This window comes from Psammomys obesus, unplaced genomic scaffold (genome assembly GCF_907164565.1).
Source record: "Psammomys obesus unplaced genomic scaffold, mPsaObe1.curated_primary_1811, whole genome shotgun sequence".
NCBI classification, from domain to species: domain Eukaryota; kingdom Metazoa; phylum Chordata; class Mammalia; order Rodentia; family Muridae; genus Psammomys; species Psammomys obesus.
The window spans coordinates 1,273,666-1,292,653 of record NW_026594143.1 but is presented as its reverse complement, the minus strand read 5'-3'; the positions used below and the strand labels follow the sequence as shown (position 1 = coordinate 1,292,653).

Below are 18,988 nucleotides of genomic sequence, written 5' to 3'. Positions count from 1 at the left end.
TTTTTATGCTGCAGTAGCTAGTCTATAAAGGCAGCGGGGCTTACCCTTCCTCTGAGGTGCTGTCTTTGTCCCTCATTGACTTTTCTCTCAGCCAAAATCCTTTGCTTCTTTGTACTCTTATTTTGAGAGCAGGTCCGCTACTGTTTTTTGCTTGATGTGGAGAGAAAGGATGTGGAATGGCTGTTCTTTCTTTCTTTCTTTCTTCCATTCATTCTTTCTTTGTTCTTTCTTTGGTACTTCAACCAGTATACTCTTCCATTCAGCAACTGTCTTTTGAGTAGTAAGTCAAAATTTCTTCTTACAAAGTTAACATTCTAGTACTTAACAGTCTGCTGATAATAGAAAGGGCTATGACAAATTAGAAGATTGCCCAAATGAAGTGATCAAGGAAAAACTTATACATAGTGGTGACATCTTCAGGTAGACATTTATTCAAGGAATCAAAAGAAGGCCAGTTTAGTAGAAGGATGTTTCAAAATGGAATACACTGAAAAGACAGGAGAACCGTTGGGTGGAATTGTGTAAGCATCCCTTTCATTGGTCAGGTTTCTCTGCTGCTTCTCATATATGCCACCTGGGTGTGTCGTCTCTTGAGACAGTTCCTACATGTATTACAGTCCTCCTTTTCTTTCTGTAATCATAAGTTCTTACTTATATATCAGGTTTTCTTGCTGTTGTTGTGTCTAAGTATTTCTCTTGATCAGGAATACAAAAGTTTATAGTAAATAAGCCATCTCATTTTATTCACTACATATAGATATTTCAATTATAATTTCAATGGGATCATTGCAGTACTTTCTGAAAGGTAGTATTTTTACAATTTTTTAATTTTTATTTTTTATATTAATTACAGTCAATTCACTTTGTATCCCAGCTGTATCCCCCTGCCTCCCTCCTCCTCTCCCAATCCCACCCACCCTCCTTCATCTCCTCCTATGCCCCTCTCCAAGTCCACTGATAGGGAAGATCTTCCTCCCCTTCCATCTGACCCTAGCTTATCAGGTCTCATCATTACTGGCTGCGTTGTCTTCCTCTGTGGCCTGGTAAGGTTGCTCCCTGCTCTGGGGGAGGTGATCAAAGAGCAGGCCAATCAGTTTATGTCAGAGGCAGTCCCTGTTCCCCTTACTAGAGAACCCACTTGGATACTGAGCTGCCATGGGCTACATCTGTGCAGGGGTTCTAGGTTATCTCCATGCATCATCCTTGGTTGAAGTATCATTCTCAGAAAAGACCCCTGTACCCAGATATTTTGACTCTGTTGCTATCCTTGTGGAGCTCCTGTTCTCTCCAAGTCTTTCTATCTCCTGCTTCTTCCCTAAGATTCCCTGCATTTTTCCCAAAGTTTGTTTATGAGTCTCATTATCTGCTTTTATACAGTGCTGGGTAGAGTGTTTCAGAGGCCCTCTATGGTAAGCTCCTGTCCTGTTTCCTGTTTTCTCCTTCTTCCAATGTCCATCCTATTTGCCTTTCTGAGTGAGGATTGATCATCTTACCCAGAGTCCTTCTTCTAGCTCACCTTATTTAGGTGTTCAGATTTTTGTAGGTTTATCCTGTATTATATGTCTAGTATCCACTTATAAGTAAGTATATACCATGTGTGTCTTTCTGTTTCTGGGATACCTCACTCAGGATGATCTTTTCTAGATCCCACCATTTGCCTGCAAATTTCATGATTTCCTTGTTTTTAATTGCTGAGTAGTACACTTAAAGAAATGCTCAACATCCTTAGCTATCAGGGAGATACAAATCAAAATGACCCTGAGATTTCACCTTATACCCATCAGAATGGCTAAGATCAAACAATCAAGTGACAACACATGCTGGAAAGGATGTGGAAAAATGGGAACCCTCCTCCATTGCTAGTGGGAATGTAAACTTGTACAACCACTTTGGAAATCAATCTGGCACTTTCTCAGACAATTAGGAATAGTGCTCCCTCAAGATCCAGCTATGCCACTCCTAAGCATATATGCAAAAGATGCTTAAGTATATAACAAGGACATTTGCTCAACCATGTTTGTAGCAGCTTTATTCGTAATAACCAGAGCCTGGAAACAACCCAGATATCCCTCAGCTGAGGAATGGATACAGAAATTGTGGTACATTTACACAATGGAATGTGGAACTGGAAGCTCAAGGACAGCCTCAGTTACATAACACCTTGTATCTACTGAACTGAAGAAATAATATTTTCAGTCATTTGGCACATATAAAAAATAACTTATTTAAAAGTTAAGTTTTCAAAGTTGGTGTAATGATAATAAATATTTTAGCCTGGAAAATTAATATTCTCTTTTATTTAATCTGAAGATATAACAGTTCCAAAGAAATGTCAAGACTTCCGTTTCAGCCTGATATGTTACTGTTACTGCAACACTGCATAGTGAACTGGTTATGGTCTGTTATTAATCCTTATAAGAAACTCTAATATACCAAAAAAAGTATTTGCATTACCTAAATGATTACCATTTTATTTTATTTTTGTTTTTGTTTTTGTTTTTGTCTCTATTAGGAGATGTCCCCAGATGCTTCACTTCCAGGGGATCCAGAGGCCTATCCTGCTGCTGTGTCAAGCGATGGAACCATTCATCTGCAGACAGGAGGTGGATATTTTGGCCTAAGCTTTACTTGTCCTAGTCTCAAAAATCCTATTAGCAGGAAATCCTGGACTCGAAAATTAAAAAGCTGGGCATACAGGCTACGGCAGTCAACCAGCTTTTTCAAGAGATCAAAAGTCCGTCAAGGTAGTGTGCTTACAGTCAGGGACATAGACTAGGTAACATCATTTTTCATCTGCTTTTTTTTTTTTTTTTTTTTTTTTGTCGCTCATACTCAAATCTTGCCATGTTTTTCATGTAGCTCATGTTTGTTAAATACCCCATTAATGTTGTTGCCATTTTATTTTTTCCTTTTGTAACTAATTGGTTTTTCAGTTTTTCATTTCATATAGATTGGGATAAATCTTGCAATGCCTGATTTAGAGTTAGGGATTTAAACAATGTTGCTTATGCATTAACACCTTTTAATTATCTAGCAAGGGCTAAACTTTTTTCTGCTTTTCTTCAGTTTTGATAATGTAAACAAATTTGTCTTAAAAATGATTTTCTCTTTTTTACTTATAATTTGACAAACCTTACAGTGGGAACAGAAGATAAACGATCAGCAATTGTTCCTGATTCCATTCCACTGACACAGGAGTTCTCAGCTGACACTAGGGCTTTGAGTAGATGTAAAACGATGCGTGGATCATTTCAACAGGGTCGGTTCCAGGTTTGTGTCTTTGGTTTACTTTATCATTGGGCACCTTATGAAAGAGAACAAACTGCAGGGCTGAAGATGGAGATTTATGATAGTTGGCCCATCATCTGTGAGATCCTGGATTCTATCCTCAACAAAAAATGACAGCATTTGGAGTTGATCTGTAGATGATCCTTAGTTCAGCTGTATATCATTATATAACTAATTTGTTTATCTTGGTTATAGCTTTTCAACTTTAGAAAGCTATAATTAACAGTGAACCTAAGGAATATAAGGATTTTAGTAGTTGCAAAAGATCACAGAAATAGATCATCATTTTGGGGTCTTCATTTTTTTCAAATTAATCTCCTTTTTTTGATTTACTGATTTTATTCATGTGGAGGGTTGCTATACGACATGTGAGGCTGCCCACAGAGGTAGAAGAGATTCCTGGGAGCTAGAGTTACAAATAGTTGAGAGCCACCATATAGGTGATGGATACCATACCCAAGTCCTCTGCAAAGCAACAAATACTGTTAAATTCTGAGCCATCTCTCGTGTTCTTTAGAATCTCAGCAAATTTCATAGTGGGATTTTCTTTGAGTAACATGAAGCTAATCTGTCCAAGGGCCCCAGCTAAAGGACTGACTATAAGCAGTATAAGTTTTAGTATTACCCAAGTATTATATATGCTAAATCAGCCCTTTCACTTGTCTATGCTGTGTTTTGATGGTGAATTTTTTCATGGGGTTCTACCTAATTTACCCTATGATTAGGTAGAACCAGACACATTTACCTTTTTATGTCTCAGGTGATTACAGTTCCTCAGCAACAGCCAGTGAAAATGACATCTTTTAGAAAAGAACATAGACCACCATTCAAGAAGGCAACAGTCCAATCTAGTGAGGAAGCACTAGCCTTTGCTGAAGCTGCAGTGCTGCCTTTGGTCGAAGTGGAACCTTCCATACCCACTCCAAAGGCTTCAGTTTCTTCACGAAAGTTACGAACTCTTTATGAAACCTTTAAAGAAGAAAAAGAAAATCCTGAACAAGAGGACATCTTATCTTTGAGCACAGCTAGTGAGCCCATGACTACAGAAAAGAATATGGAAGAAACTTCAACCACAAGAATTAGTGTGTCATCTGGGTCTAAACCCTTAGATAAAGAAAAAGAGGAATTGATTCCTGGGAAACAGCCATGTACTAAGAAATTTTCATCCACTCTTCCTGGTAAAGAAAAGTCAGTGGCCAAAACTGGTCCAAAGAGTGATCAGTATTTACCACTCCATGAAGAACAAGCCTGTGCTCAAACACAGAGTTCACACTTCTACTCTCCATCTTCCCCAATGAGCAGTGATGATGAATCAGAAATTGAGGATGAGGACTTGAAGGTGGAGCTTCAAAGATTACGAGAAAAGTAAGGATGCTTTCTCTTCTGTAACACATATAATTGTTTATGGGTTATATAATTTAATATTTGCCTTGTAGCAATTTTAAGATTGGTGGCATTTTAATGATTAAAGCTTTTCTGATTAAAAACTATAATGAATGCTATTATAAAATGTTTATGAATACTAAAGTCATTTTGTGTAAAATTATTTTAGTTTTTATAATTGTTTTATGTGTTTGGGTGTTTTGCCTGCTTGTATGTCTGTGTGTGCAGTGCCCATGAAGGCCAGAAGAGGTTGTTTAATATTCCCCTAGAACTGGTGTAACAATTGTTAGCTGCTGTGTGGGTGCTGGGAATTGAACCCAGGTCCTCTGGAAGAATAATCCAGTACTCTTAACTGTGTGCCATCTCTCCAGCTCTTTTTTTTGTGGGGGTTGTTGGGGACATAAGACAGGGTTTCATTGTATAGTTCTGTACTATGTAGTTCTGCCTGGCCTGGAATAATACCATGGCTAATCCATGTTGACCTCAAACTTGTAGTGATTCCTCCTGCTTCTGCCTCTTCATGCTGGTATTACAGGCACATGCCAAGATCTATTGACCTTTTTTGCTTTTTCAGTCCTTGTTCTTTAGCAGTCTTGGAATAAGAATTTACAACTATTCTTACCTTTTATTAGTAGACAGCTAATTTATACAGTCAAAGAGAATAGTTTATCTTTAGGAAAATATAAGATCCTTCCAAGATCAAGCTTGTTATTTAGCAAATGAGATCATAACATTTTACTAATGATACTGTGGCGATATATTTTATCATGTAGAGTGCTGTTTATTATGTTTTGTTTTGCTAAATTAAGCTAGGAATAATCTTCACTCCTGATCTTGTTCTCTCCACCTCCCAAAGTCTGGAATTACAGGCATGTGTCATAACAACACAAAATTAACATCACCACCAACAAAAAATTTTAATACGACTACAAAATCCATGATCTACTTTGAAAAAGGCCATGAAAGCCTGGCAACCAAAGTTTAATCCCCAGAATCCACAATGGAAGGAGAGACCTACGGCTGAAAATTTTCCTCTGACCTCCACAAACATACATATCATACACATATATACATAATAATTCATACAACGAAAAAAATTGAAATATGGTCTTGCCGTGTAGCCCAGGCTGGCCTCAAATTTGCAGTCTTCCTACTGCCTGAGCCTTCTGATTATAGGAAGTTAATAAATCTTTTAAATCACTCTGAAAAGACTGTTGGCTTCTATAGCAGCCTATGTTGGTTATGAGTACTTGATTTTGGTTGGGAAAAATGGATTCTCATAAAGGATTTTTTGTTTGTTTGTTTTTTGAGACAGGGTTTCTCTGTTTAGTCTTGGTTGTCCTGGACTCGCTTTGTAGACCAGTTTGTACTTGAACTCACAGAGATCCACCTGCCTCTGCCTCTCTGAGTGCCGGGATTACAGGTGTGTGCTACATTTTATTTTGTTTTGTTATGTTTTGTTTTGAAATTTTGGGATTGGAGAGATGAGTCAGTGGGTAAGAGGACTTCCTGCTCTTCAGTACTCAGCACCTCCATCAGGTGGCTCTCAACTACTTGTCACTCCAACTCCAGGAGTTCTAATGACCTCCACAGATACACATACACACACACACACACACACACACACACACACACACACATATATATATATATATAAATAAAAACAAAAATCTTTCTAAAAAATCAACCTAAACAAAATAGGACCAGGTGTGGTGGTACATGCCTTTAATCCAAGCACTTAGGATACAGAGACAGGCAGATCTCTGTGAGTTTGAGACCAGCCTGTTCCATTTAGAACAGTCCAGGACAGTCAGGACTATACAAAGAAACCCTGTCTCAAAAAAAAAAAATCAAAATAATGACTAAAACAAAAACATTTATTCTGTCATTATTTTTAATAAAGATAAGCTCTTAACTATGCAGCTTTTCCCCCCCGGTGCTAAGGATTGAGCACAGACTTGAGTGTGCTAGACAAGGACCCTGCTGTGGTCCTTGTTCAACTATCTGTGGTCCTTTTGTTCTACTCTGATAGAAACTGTGAATAAGAAAAAAAAGGTTTTCAAGTACTGGTTCTTGGCCACTTGGTGTTTGAGAATAGTGAGCTGAAGGAAGAGGTAAGTGTGCTCTCCTGTTTTACAGCTCTGGTGCAGACCTAGTAGCAAGACCCTTGGTTCTAAAAGCACTAGAGTTATTACAGAAGGCCAGGAGGTTGGGATTCCTTAGCCCTTGGCAGGAGCTGGCATTGCAAGTGACAGGCAGGCCTAAGTATCAGGGTTTCTCAGCCCTTGGCAATGGCCAGTATTAGAGCTCTCAGGGTAGGGTTTCCAAGACACAACATGCTTAAGTCTTGACAGCTCTCTGGAATTCTTCCAGTGACCAGGAGGACCCCTTACATTGCTAATTTTGAAGCTCAGCCCACTGACAACCAAACTCTGTCTCTTCTTCAGCTGGCAAAGAGTCTTGCCACATTCATAGCTCAGGCCTGCACACTGACCAGCTCTCATTGCCTCTGCTCTCTCTGCTATTTCTTTCTTTGTGTTTACCAGCCCAGCCTATACTACTGAAAATAGGCAAGACAAGACCACCCACGAGAAGAAACCTTATATTGAGCTAGCACAGGATCCAACAAGAGAGTCTTAAGAGCCTGCTTATTTAGCCACAGGAGTCTTTGGCCCAATCACAGCATACCTTGCATAGCATTGTCCTTTTAGCAACAGCCACAGCAGTCCCTCTGGTAGGCCACCAACAGTTATTCCCCTCTGGCCTTGCAGGGGAAAGAGGAACATTTTTGCAGAATCTTCTAGAATTCTGTAATGCTTTTGATAACAAAAAACTGAGTACACACTGTTGGGGTAGTCCTAGTTAAGGCTTTAACTCCACCTCCAGGAGCTAGAACAGTCAGCTGAATTCATTGTGTAGTTTTCTCAAGGCAGCTGTGGGGTGTTGAAAACTGCTAGCCTTAGCATAAGAATGGTTCAGCTGGCTGACTGACAGTCTTTGGACTCAGAGCAACCAGGGCAGCAAGGAAGAGTCCAAGAGCTTCTAGTTAGGAATCAAATTGCATAGTCCCCTAGTAACTAGGCTTTTTTTTTTAAAATAGGAAAATGAACATCAGAAGGAGTGCTTAGAATAGGAACTTAGAAGAACTTATCTTTAACACTAATAATAACTACATTAACAGACATATATAGTGATTAAAGCCTGCCCAGTAGCTAAGGGAATGCTTGCTGGTTCTCCACTTCTCTCTCAGCAGCCGTGGACTACATGCCCAGCCCTTTAGTGTTCTTTTGTCATTATGGTTTGCCCATAGTATTTTATTAGATGATGGTAGATACTATTGACCAGCAATTGTAAGCTGATATTTTTTTTATTTGAGTTTGAATAGGTTGTGGAGTTTTGTATTTAAAACGTTAAGTTTTTAAAATTAAGGCCAGTCCTGTGGCACACACCTTTAATCCCAGTACTCAGGAGGCTGAAACAGGCAGATCTCTATGGGTTCAAAGTCAGTCTGATCTACATAGTGAGTTCTAGGCCAGCAAGGTTACATAGAAGAACCTGTCTAAATAAAAGTGGTGCATAGGAGAATATTCAGATAACAAATGAAAAAACAAGCCAAAGACTCCCTGCGCTTCTCATACTATACCTCACTTCTCAGAGGTACTCACTGTGAACTCTTTGGATATATCTTGCTGGTTCTTTTTCTGCGCTTATATTTTTTGCCCTTTATAGTAACAAATAACAAACATGTTATTCCATATTTTTGCTTTAAAATGTTGTCTGTAAATGTTCATATCTGCATAATTCTACCTTTAAAAAATTACTGTGTGCAATGCCAATTAATAAATGTCTTCAAGTTTATGTAATCCTTTCTTGAGAAATATTTCAGTCTTCCCCATGTTCTGCTTATATAAATGACACTTACCTTTTTATACACAGAGATATTTCTGTAGAATACAATTAAAAGGTCTGTACTCTTCAAGCTTATAGGTAATCATTAAAATTGTGTTCAGTGCCAGGTTGGTTACTGATGCCTGTAATCCCCACACTTGAGAGGCAGAGGCAGAAGGAATGCTGCAGCGCTAAGTGGTGCCTTCCACACTAGCTAATGTTACAGAGTGAGATCTTATGTCAAAAAAAAAAAATCTGAAGACGACTCATGTTCTAGTATTGCCATACCATTTTGTATTCCAAAGTACACAAAGTGCTTATTTCTTTATATCTTAAAAACACAGATTGGAAATTACAAATCTTTTAATTTGCTAATCAGATGAATTAAAATATTTACTTGGCTGGGCATGGCAACATGTGCCTATTATCCTAAGCCACTTAAAAGGCTGAGTCATGAGGCTTATGAAGGCCAGCCTGGGCTATAAAAGCAAGACCCATTACCACCCCTAAGTTTTTACATTGCAGTTTATAACCCCTCTTGTTTTAAATAATCTTTTCCTGTCGCGCGCGGCCTTTGCCGATAAGGACGACGCAACAACCGAGGATTTCTTCAGCAGCAAGTTTATTGAACAGCTCTTTCTTGCTGATGGTGAAGGACCCAAACCCCGGGTTGTGCTCTGCTTAAATAGCCAGCAGCGCGACCTGTCCGTCTGTAATTGGTGCTCTGTTCAAGTCTTCATAAGCATATGGCTGGCAATTGGAGTGCAGCCTAAACCCTCATTAGCATAAAGCTGCGCATGCGTAAACTGCAGGGCGGTGCAGGCAAGAAGCGCGAAAATGCTGGCAAGAAGAACCAAGAAGCAGGAAGCCGGCGCCATCTTGTAATGGCGGGAGCGGCTCCCGACATTTTCCTTTTTCATGATTCATTTTATTTTTTAATTATATGTATATGTTTGCATGGACATGTGTTATGTTCACATGACTACTGGTACCCGTCAGTGTGGGTAGCAACAGAGACCAGAGGAGTCAGATACCCTGGAGCTGGAGTTATAGGTGGTTGTGAGCCACCTGATGCAGGTGCTGCAAATTGAACCCCAGTCCTGGAAAAGCAGTATATGCCCTTAACATCTGATCCATTTCTCCAGCCCCCATTTAATATTATTTTTTACTTTAATTTTATTTATGTATTTATTATAATTTATTCACTTAATATCCCTACTGTAGCCCCCTCCCTCATCTCCTCCCAGTACCACCCACCCATCCACCCTCTCTCTTCTCCCCTTTCTCTTTCCCCTAGTCCCCTAATAGGGGAGGACCTCCTCCCCTTTTGTCTGACCCTAGCTTATCAGATCTCATGAAGGTTTGGATGCATTGTCCTCCTCTGTGGCCTGATAATGCTGCACCCCCCACAAGGAGGTGATCAACAAGCCAGCCGCTGAGTTCATGTGAGAGACAGCCCCTGTACCCCTTACTAGAGAACCCACCTGGAAATTGAGCAGCCAATGGACTTCCTTTGAACAGGGGCTGTAAGTCCTCTGCATGAATGGTCCTTAGTTGGAGTATCAGTCTCTGCAGGACCCCCTTGGCCCAGGTATTTTGGCTCTGTTTTTTTCGTTTTGGAGTTCCTGCCCCCTCCAGGTCTTTCTATCTCCCTCTTCTTCCATAAGGATTCCATCACTCTTCCTAAAGTTTGGCTATGAGTCTCAGTATCTCCTTAGATACCCTGGTAGGTAGAGTCTTTCAGAGGTCCTCTGTGGAAGTCCCCTGTCCTGTTACTTGTCTCCTCCTGCTTCCGATGTCTATCCTGTTTGCTCTTCTGAGTGAGGTTTCAGCCTCTTCCTTAGGGTCCTCCTTGTTGTTTAGCTTCTTTAGGACTGTAGATTTTACTGTGTTTATCCTATATCATGTGTCTTTCTGCTTCTGGGTTACTTCACTCAGGGTGAGCTTTTCTAATTTACACCATTTGCCTGCAAATTTCATGATTTCCTAGTTTCTAATTGCTGAGTACTATTCCATTGTGTAAAGATACCACACTTTCTGTATCCATTCCTCCATTGAGAGACATCTATGTTGTTTCCAGATTTTGGTTATTACGAATAGAGCTGCTATGAACATGGTTGAGCAAATGTCCTTCCTTATTGAATGGTGAGGCAACTTTTGGGTATGTGCCCAGGAGTGGTATAGCTAGATCTTGAGGTAGCACTATTCCTAATTTTCTGAGGAAGCGCCAGATTGATTTCCAAAGTAGTTATGCAAGTTTACATTCCCACCAGCAATGGAGGAGGGTTCCCCTTTCCCCACATCCTCTCTAGCATGTGTTGTCACTTGAGTTTTTGATCTTAGTCATTCTGATGGGTGTGTGGTAAAATCTCAGGGTCATTTTGATTTATACCTCCCTGATGAATAAGGACATTGTGCATTTCTTTAAGTGTTTCTCTGCCATTCAGTATTCCTATATTGAGAATTCTCTGTTTAGCTCTCTACCCCATTTTTTAATTGGATTACTTGGTTTGTTGCTGTTTAACTTCTTAAGTTCTTTATATATTGTGGATATTAGCCCTCTGTCAAACGTAGTGTTGTTGAATAACCTTTCCCAGTCTGTAAGCTGTCATTTTGTTCTGACAACAGTGTCCTTTGCTTTATAGAAGCTTTTCAGTTTTATGAGGTCCTATTTATTGATTGTTGCTCTTAGAGACTGTACTATTGGTGTTCTGTTCAGGAAGTTGTCTCCTGTGCCAGTGAGTTCAAGGCTCTTCCCCACTTTCTCTTCTAATAGATATAGTGTGTCTCATTTTATGTCGAGGTCTTTGATCCACTTGGACTTTAACTTTGTGTAGGGTGATGAATATGGCTCTATTTGCATTTTTCTACATGTAGACATCCAGTTAGATAAGCACCATTTGTTGAAGATGCTGTCTTTTTTCCATTGTATACTTTTGACTTCTTTGTCAAAAATTAAGTTTCCATAGGTATATGGGTTTATTTCTGGGTCTTCTATTTGATTCCATTGGTCCACCAGTCTGTTTCTATGCCAGTATCATGCCATTTTTATTACTGTTGCTCTATAGTACAGCTTGAGATCTAGGATGGAGATACCTCTAGAAGATCTTTTATTGTACAAGATTGTTTTAGCTATTCTGAGTTTTTTTTTTGCTTTTCCAGTTGTTCTTTCAATGTTTGTAAAAAAAATTACGTCCTTTAAAAATTATTTATTTTTCATTACTAATTTCAGGAGCTTTTTAAATATGTGAATAATAGTCTATAATAAAGAGAAAGTTGATATTATTAAACTATTTGACTTTAAATTTCATTGTATTGTCTGTCTCCCTCTGTATTTGTCCTCATCAATTTGTCCATCTTTTTCTTTGTTATAGATTAGCAGTATTCTTAGGAAGGCATTTTCTATCTTAAAATTGTAAAAATATTCTGCATTCTACCATTTTTAATACTAATGTTTTGTTAAGCTTTATTTGTATTATCACAAAGTTTCTGAATTTGTCTTTATGGCACCAAGGTTATTAAAATATTTTCTGCATCATTTTTATTCAGACACATTCAGGAGGTGGTCAGTCTTCAAACACAGCAGAATAAAGAGTTGCAGGAGCTCTATGAACGCCTTCGAGCAACTAAAGACATCAAAGTGCAATCTTCAGAGGTTCCTTTGCCACCTACATCGCCACGCAGGCCAAGATCTTTCAAAAGTAAACTTCGAAGTCGTCCCCAGTCCTTGACACATTCAGAAAATGTCGTTATTGTAAAAGGTAAACCAATCATACATGGAATTGTTTAAAAACCAAATCAGATCTGGGCATAGTTGAAGCATTCAGGAGAGTGAGGCAAGAAGATAGGATGTTGACTTCTAATTTAGTCTGGGCTAAATAATAAGAACCTGTCTGAAGAAAAACAAAATCTGATCAAAGAACAGGAAAATGAAAAAAAACTGTGATAGTGCAAGTTGCTTTTTATTAGGCTAAAATAATTTAATGATGGACACAGTGATTTAAAATACTCCTCTTTTTGGTATTGAATATACTGTAATGAATACCATTGACATATTGGAGAATAACTAAGTTTGCTTTATGTTTTCATTTTGAAAACAATCAAGTGGAATTCCATTGTCTTCCTCTAGAATAGTTTCTGAAATGTTCCAATTGGTGATAATTACTAGTCTTAAATTTAGAGTTGGTTTAAAAGTTTGTTGAAGCCAGGAGGTGGTGGCACACATCTGTAATCCTGGCACTCAGGTAAGTAGAGGCAGTGGGGAGGGATCTCTGTGAGTTCGAGGCCAACCTGGTCTACAAAGAGACTTCCAGAACAGCCAGAATTACACATAGAAACCCTGTTTTGGAACAAAAAAAAAAAGTTTTTTGATAGCGCCGGTAAATTTTGAAATATTTCCATGTTGTTCTAAAGCAAGAAGTTTCTATATATTACTTTTTAAGATCTATTTTATTTTATTTTCATTTATGTATATATGGGTGCATGTGTATCAGTGCCTATAGAGACCAGAAGAGGGCCTTGGATCTCCACAGGTTAGAGTTACAGGCTGGTGTGAGTCACTGACTTGGGTCCTGAAACCCAAACTCTGGTCTTCTCTATATCACCTTTATATATTATTTTTTTAATGGTTTTTAAAAATGGGGACAGGAGAGATGACTCAGTGGTTAAAAGCACTGGCTGCTCTTTTATAGGACATGGGTTCAATTCCTAGCACCCACATGGTAGCTCACAACTATCTGTAATCCAGCTCCAAGTGATTTGTCACCCTCACACAGACATACAGGCAGGAAAAACACCAATGAGCATTAAAAAAAAATAAAGGAAAAGAGAAATTTTATTTCTTTCTTAAATATTTATTTATACTTTATGTGTATGACTGTTTACCTACATGTATATGTATACACAACATGGTATGCCTGGTGCCCTTGAAGGTCAGAAGGCAATGCTAGATCTTCTGGAACTGGAGTTTAGGATGGTTGGGAGCTACCATGTGGTTGCTGAGAAGCAAAGCAGCGTCTTCTGAAAGAGCAACAAGTGCTCTTTACTGCTGGGCCATCTCTCCAGCCCCTATGAGGTATTTCTTTAACTTGGGAAAAGAGTCCATATCTACTTAGCTAGTAAAGAAATTATTCATCAGGTTAGGCATCTTTGGTTCCATGTACATAACGAAGGTCAACATACCACATACTTTCACATCCTTTTTTATTGCTATACTACTCAGTAATACTACTCAGAAGAGTGAAGTAGCACTAACGTAGAGGTCTGTTAGCAGATGAATAGATAAAAACCACGTGGCACACAATTCAATGAAATTTTATTCAGCTCTAAAGAAAAATGAAATGATGGAAAACTAGTCATGTATAGTGGTATATACCTATAGCTGCAGCACAGGGGAGGTTGAGGCAAGTAGATGGTTGAGTTTGGGGACCAGTATATACTGAGCTATACTTTGGATGATTTTGGGAGAAATAGAATTGAAGGGTAGATTAAGATTAAAGGTAGCTTTGTAAATTCAGTATCAGAAGTCATAGGGCCTTCAGTACACTCATAGCTAGACTTCGTTTTGTTCCCAGATGTCTTGCTTGCATACATAGTTATTTTGTTCATTTGTTTAGAGGTGAAGTCTTCCTATGTTACCCAGCATTGGCTGGGCTCAAATTATCCCTCTACCTTGGCTTCTGAAGTTGCTACGACTAAAGGAGAGGCACTCTGATTTTTTTTTTAAACTTACGTTGTGGTTTGCTGAAGATTGAATCACAAGAGCCTTGCACATTCTAGGCAAGTGCTCTGTTAATGAACTATACCGTGCACTTAACCAAATGGCTTTTTTTTTTTAAGTTTTATTTATTTATTTATTTATCCATTTATTTGTTTGTTTGTTTGTTTGTTTATATGATTGTTCTATTTGCATGTATACCTACATGCCAGAAGAGGAAATCAGATCACATTATAGATAGTTGAGAGTCACTATGTCATTCCTGGGAATTGAACTCAGGGCCTCTTGAAGTACTCTTAACCACTGAGCCATCTCTCCAATCCCCCAAATGGCTTATGTTTATTTATATTTTCTGTTGTGCCCAAACCATGGCTTTCATATTATTAAATTATTTGAAGTGCATTATAGTAGTTTTTACCTGTTGTGAAATTTTTAATTCGATAAATTTTGCTTTCTGTATTTTGGAATTTTGCTGATTGTGGTTGTTACATATTTTCAAACTGGTATATATTTCTGTTAAGAGTTTAGACAACCAGTTTTCAATACTTTACTAGTTGTACCTTTTTCATTCTTTTAATATATATTTATTTCTTAATTAGTTTATTTTGTGTGTCTCTCTGTATGTGCATGTGTGTGCCAACATATTTGTCCCAGCCTGCATTTGGATATCAGAGGAGAAGTTGTGGGAGTTGGTTCTGGACACCAAATCAAGTTGTCAGACATGGTGGCAAGTGCCTTTACCCATGAAACTGTCTTCCCAGTCCTTTGACTTTTTAATCTGAACAGTATTAATAATGGACATCATTATGCAGTTAGAACATTATTTTATCTAGTCTTCCAACCTTTGGCTTTTTATTGGGTTATTTAAACTATTTCTATATCATTTAAGTATATTTCTACTTATCACTTTGCTATTTATTTTATGTCTAATGACCTTTTGTTATTTTTCAATCCCTGCCTGTTTCTTTTGTATTAAACATGTATTTTTAAAAGATTCATTTGTGTGTTGTGTGTGTGCATGTCTGTAAGTGTTTTCCTTACCACTTTTCACCTTTTCTTCTGAGGCACAGTCCCTCTTTCTTACATAGGTTGAAAGCCAGCAAGCCTCACTGATATTTCTGTCTTGCCTCCCCTAACAGCTGGAATTACAGGTGTTTGGATGCCTGCCTTACTAACATGGGTACTGGGATATGAACTCCAGTCTTTATGATTGTTCAATAAGTACTGAGCCATCTCTCCAGGACCTAAGTAGATTTTTTTATAATATTTAAATCCTCTTGTTTCCTTTATTATATTTTTTAGTTGTTTTCCTGTGCTGACTATGAGGATTACAATTACCTTCTACATTCAAGGCAATATAATTCAGAATAACACTATCTTAATTTCAATAGTATATGCATTATCTTCTGTGTATATGCCTTCCTTTCGTTGTACTAGTATTATTGTACACATTACATTTTTACATATTACAAGCCAATCAACACAATTGTGTAATTATTGATTTTTAGTCATCTTTGTATTCAGATGAGAGAATAAGAGAGTTATAAACAAAAATTATACTGAATATTATATTTACTAATATAGCTCTCTTTGTTTCTTCACCTACACTTTTTACTGCCTTGCCAACCTTTATTTCACAACAACAAACTTCATCTGTTTTTTTTTTTGTTTTGTTTTGTTTTGTTTTACAAAGCAGCTCTGGTAACAATTCATTTTAAGACTTTTTCCAGAATTTTTTTCATATTTTCTATTTATAGGATTTGTTTTACAAAGCAGGTTATAGAAAAATTTCTTGGATTCAAGGTAGAATTCAACTTATAAATTGCTTTTCTCTTTGCAACAAAATATACTATAAAAAAGTTTCTTTTTAAAACATTTTTAAAGGTTTATTAATATGTAATTAACATAAAACTACATTTCCATACATATTAGAATATTCATAGTTCTGTATCCATGGCAGTTATCAATTTCCAGACATTTCTACATTGTAGAAGACCCTGGATCCATTACATTTATTCCCACTCCCTATTCCAGTCCCTGAGACCATTAAACTTCACCTCTCGTGGAAGCTCTTCATTGGCAGAATCCTAAGTGTAGCTTTTGAATGTGGTTTCTTCTTCTGGGTGTATTCTGCCGACCCCTCAATTTGCTGTCTACATCTGTGTCTCACTTCCCTTTGTGTCTAGATGATGTTTCACTGTCCTCATTTTGTGTACCCATTCTAAGGGATCCTTACTTGCAGCAAAGTACCCCATATACCCCCTTCCAGTTTCCCTGAAGAGCTCATGCCTGGTGGATAAATTGGCCACTAATAATGATTCTTTTCTTTGTGCTGATGGAGAGGAAGGGCTCATACATCACATTATACTATGCTGGATATGATCAAAATCTGGATTTCTCTTACAGGATTTTCTTCCCCTACTCCTCTTACGAGTTGTTGGTTTCTATATTCTGTATACCAATGACTGAATGATGGATTGCTACTGCAGGAGAATTTTCCTGAATGTGAGGCTCTTGGACATATGTTTCCCTCTTTTGTTTGTGTTTTGCTTGGGCAATCAAAAGGAAACATTTTGGATTTCCGATCTGGGTGTATCATTGCTTTGACAGCCTCCAGTTCCTAGAAACAGATGTAACTCTTTATATTTTGTCTTTTGGCCCAGAATTAAATGCCCTTATTTATTTATAAGAGGTAGAACACTATTATAGACAGAATTCTAAATTAATTAGCTATTTAAATAAATCCTTTTCTACCATAAATTTGATTAAAAAAAACTAATGAAACATTGAAGTGGAAATAAATATTTTATCCTATAAATGTCTATTAGTAAATTAAATTAATAAATAATATGATATAGCAATCTTCATAATATAAAAAGAAATCATTTTTATAAAAGATATGCTACCACTTAGACTCAAATTTTCAACAACTTTGGGAAATAATGTAAAACAGTAGACTCCATTCTTAATAAGACCATAAATCAAAGTCATGACATACATTTATAGTACACCTTCTACAGCTCAGGGAATGTTTTGGAAGAGGGGCTGGAAGTAAGAAGCAAAACAAAACAAAACAAAAAAACCTACTATTTCCTAGACTTACTACAACCATTGTAATCATTAGCTCACCCAAACTGTAGTTCCCTCTTCTGTGTACTACCAGGCTCCAAGAGATAGCTCCACACCTCTAGTCACACAGATGTTCTCCATTGATCTTGCTGAGTCATAAAACAAATAGACATGAATCTGAAATATTTATAAAATTGTTTGAAAATTTAAGCTAAAAAATCATAACATTCAAGAAAGGCATTATACTTCAAATGATTGGTTACATGGAAATTTAGATTATGGGGTATTCAGTCATTAAGAATAAGTAGTTATTGTTGGGCGGTGGGGGTGCATGCCTTTAATTCCAGCAGAAGCAGGTAGCAGGTGGATCTGTGAGTTCAAGGCCAGCCTGGTCTACATAGAGAAATCCTGTCTCGAGAAACCAAAACAGAAAGAGAGAAAAGAAAGAGGAAGGAAGGAAGGAAGGAAGGAAGGAAGGAAGGAAGGAAGGAAGGAAGGAAGGAAGGAAGGAAGGAAGGAAGGAAGAAAATAACTAGTTACCAGAAGCAGGAGAAGTGGCTCAGCAGTCAAGTGAGCTTATTGCTCTTACAAGGAAGGACCTAAGTTCAGTTCCTAGCAGCCATGCTAGGTGGTTCATGGCTCCCTGTAACTCCAGCTCTTAGGCACTTGCACTCATACAGACACATACACATAAATTAAGAATAATAAAAATAAATCTTGAAAAAATATCTAGTTATCAAAATGAGCAGTGAATATATGCAGCTCATTTTTAATGTTTCCAAAAATTAACTGTCTCCCCCATGACCTATAACGAACCCAAGCACATTTACTCATTACTGGAAAGGGGCCCAGTGACTAGGGGACAAGTCGCTGAGGAAAGAAAAATGATTTTATTGCTAGTGCCTGGGAAGAAAATCCATAGTAGCTCACTGTATGATTTTAGGCTCTTTTTGTCCTTAAGCAAAAGAAAAAAGTCAGGTGGATTAGTTTAGAAAAAGATTGATAGATAAAGATTTCAGGGCGCTCCTTTAGTATTCTGGAATGGAATGTGAAACTTGGTGGCTGTTCTGCTTGTAATCACAACATCTAGTCCAGATGCCCCTTTTATCTTTTAGATTTTTAGTCATTCTTATCTCAGTGTGTTCAGCCTTGAAAGGGCTGGGGAGCTACTTGGTAAGTTTAAGGCAATTCAACCTTATAATACCAGTCTGGCACAGGCTTTCCTTAAATGAGTAACAGAAATCTGACCCAAAGGTTAAAGTAGTAAAGATGACAGAAAAAAATGTGAAAGCTCATGAACTCTGCAGACCCAAGTGTTAGTCCTTTCGGCAAAAGTAGACCTCATATCCCTAAAAAGGAAGCTCAGTAGCTATTCATCTGGATAACCCACATATTCAAGGTATCATCTGTAGAAAAACTAATAATATATTGACCAAGTGTAACCTTTAAAATTACTTCTAAAGTCAACTAAAAGCAAATGCACTAACAGGTTTATTTCAGTTTTCCCTCAATTATAACATTAAGTTCCTGAAATAAAAAATAAAGTTTAACAGAGATTTGGTAGTTTTGTCTTTATAACTGTTCCCTTTCTTCCTTTTTTCTTTCTTTCTTTCTTTCTTTCTTTCTTTCTTTCTTTCTTTCTTT

At 37.7% G+C, this 18,988-nt stretch overlaps 1 protein-coding gene across 6 annotated transcripts in view; it reads left to right on the top strand.

Moving 5' to 3' along the window:
- The window catches only part of Wnk3 (WNK lysine deficient protein kinase 3), a 134,577-nt gene that overhangs the window by 102,306 nt on the left and 13,283 nt on the right, over nucleotides 1–18,988 (top strand). For all 6 annotated transcript variants that reach the window (XM_055617935.1, XM_055617936.1, XM_055617934.1 and 3 more), the window contains 4 exons: nucleotides 2,513–2,603; nucleotides 3,140–3,270; nucleotides 4,049–4,653; nucleotides 12,109–12,320. In XM_055617935.1, the coding sequence (XP_055473910.1) occupies nucleotides 2,513–2,603; nucleotides 3,140–3,270; nucleotides 4,049–4,653; nucleotides 12,109–12,320 (1,039 nt within the window). The remainder of the gene's footprint in view (nucleotides 1–2,512; nucleotides 2,604–3,139; nucleotides 3,271–4,048; nucleotides 4,654–12,108; nucleotides 12,321–18,988) is intronic.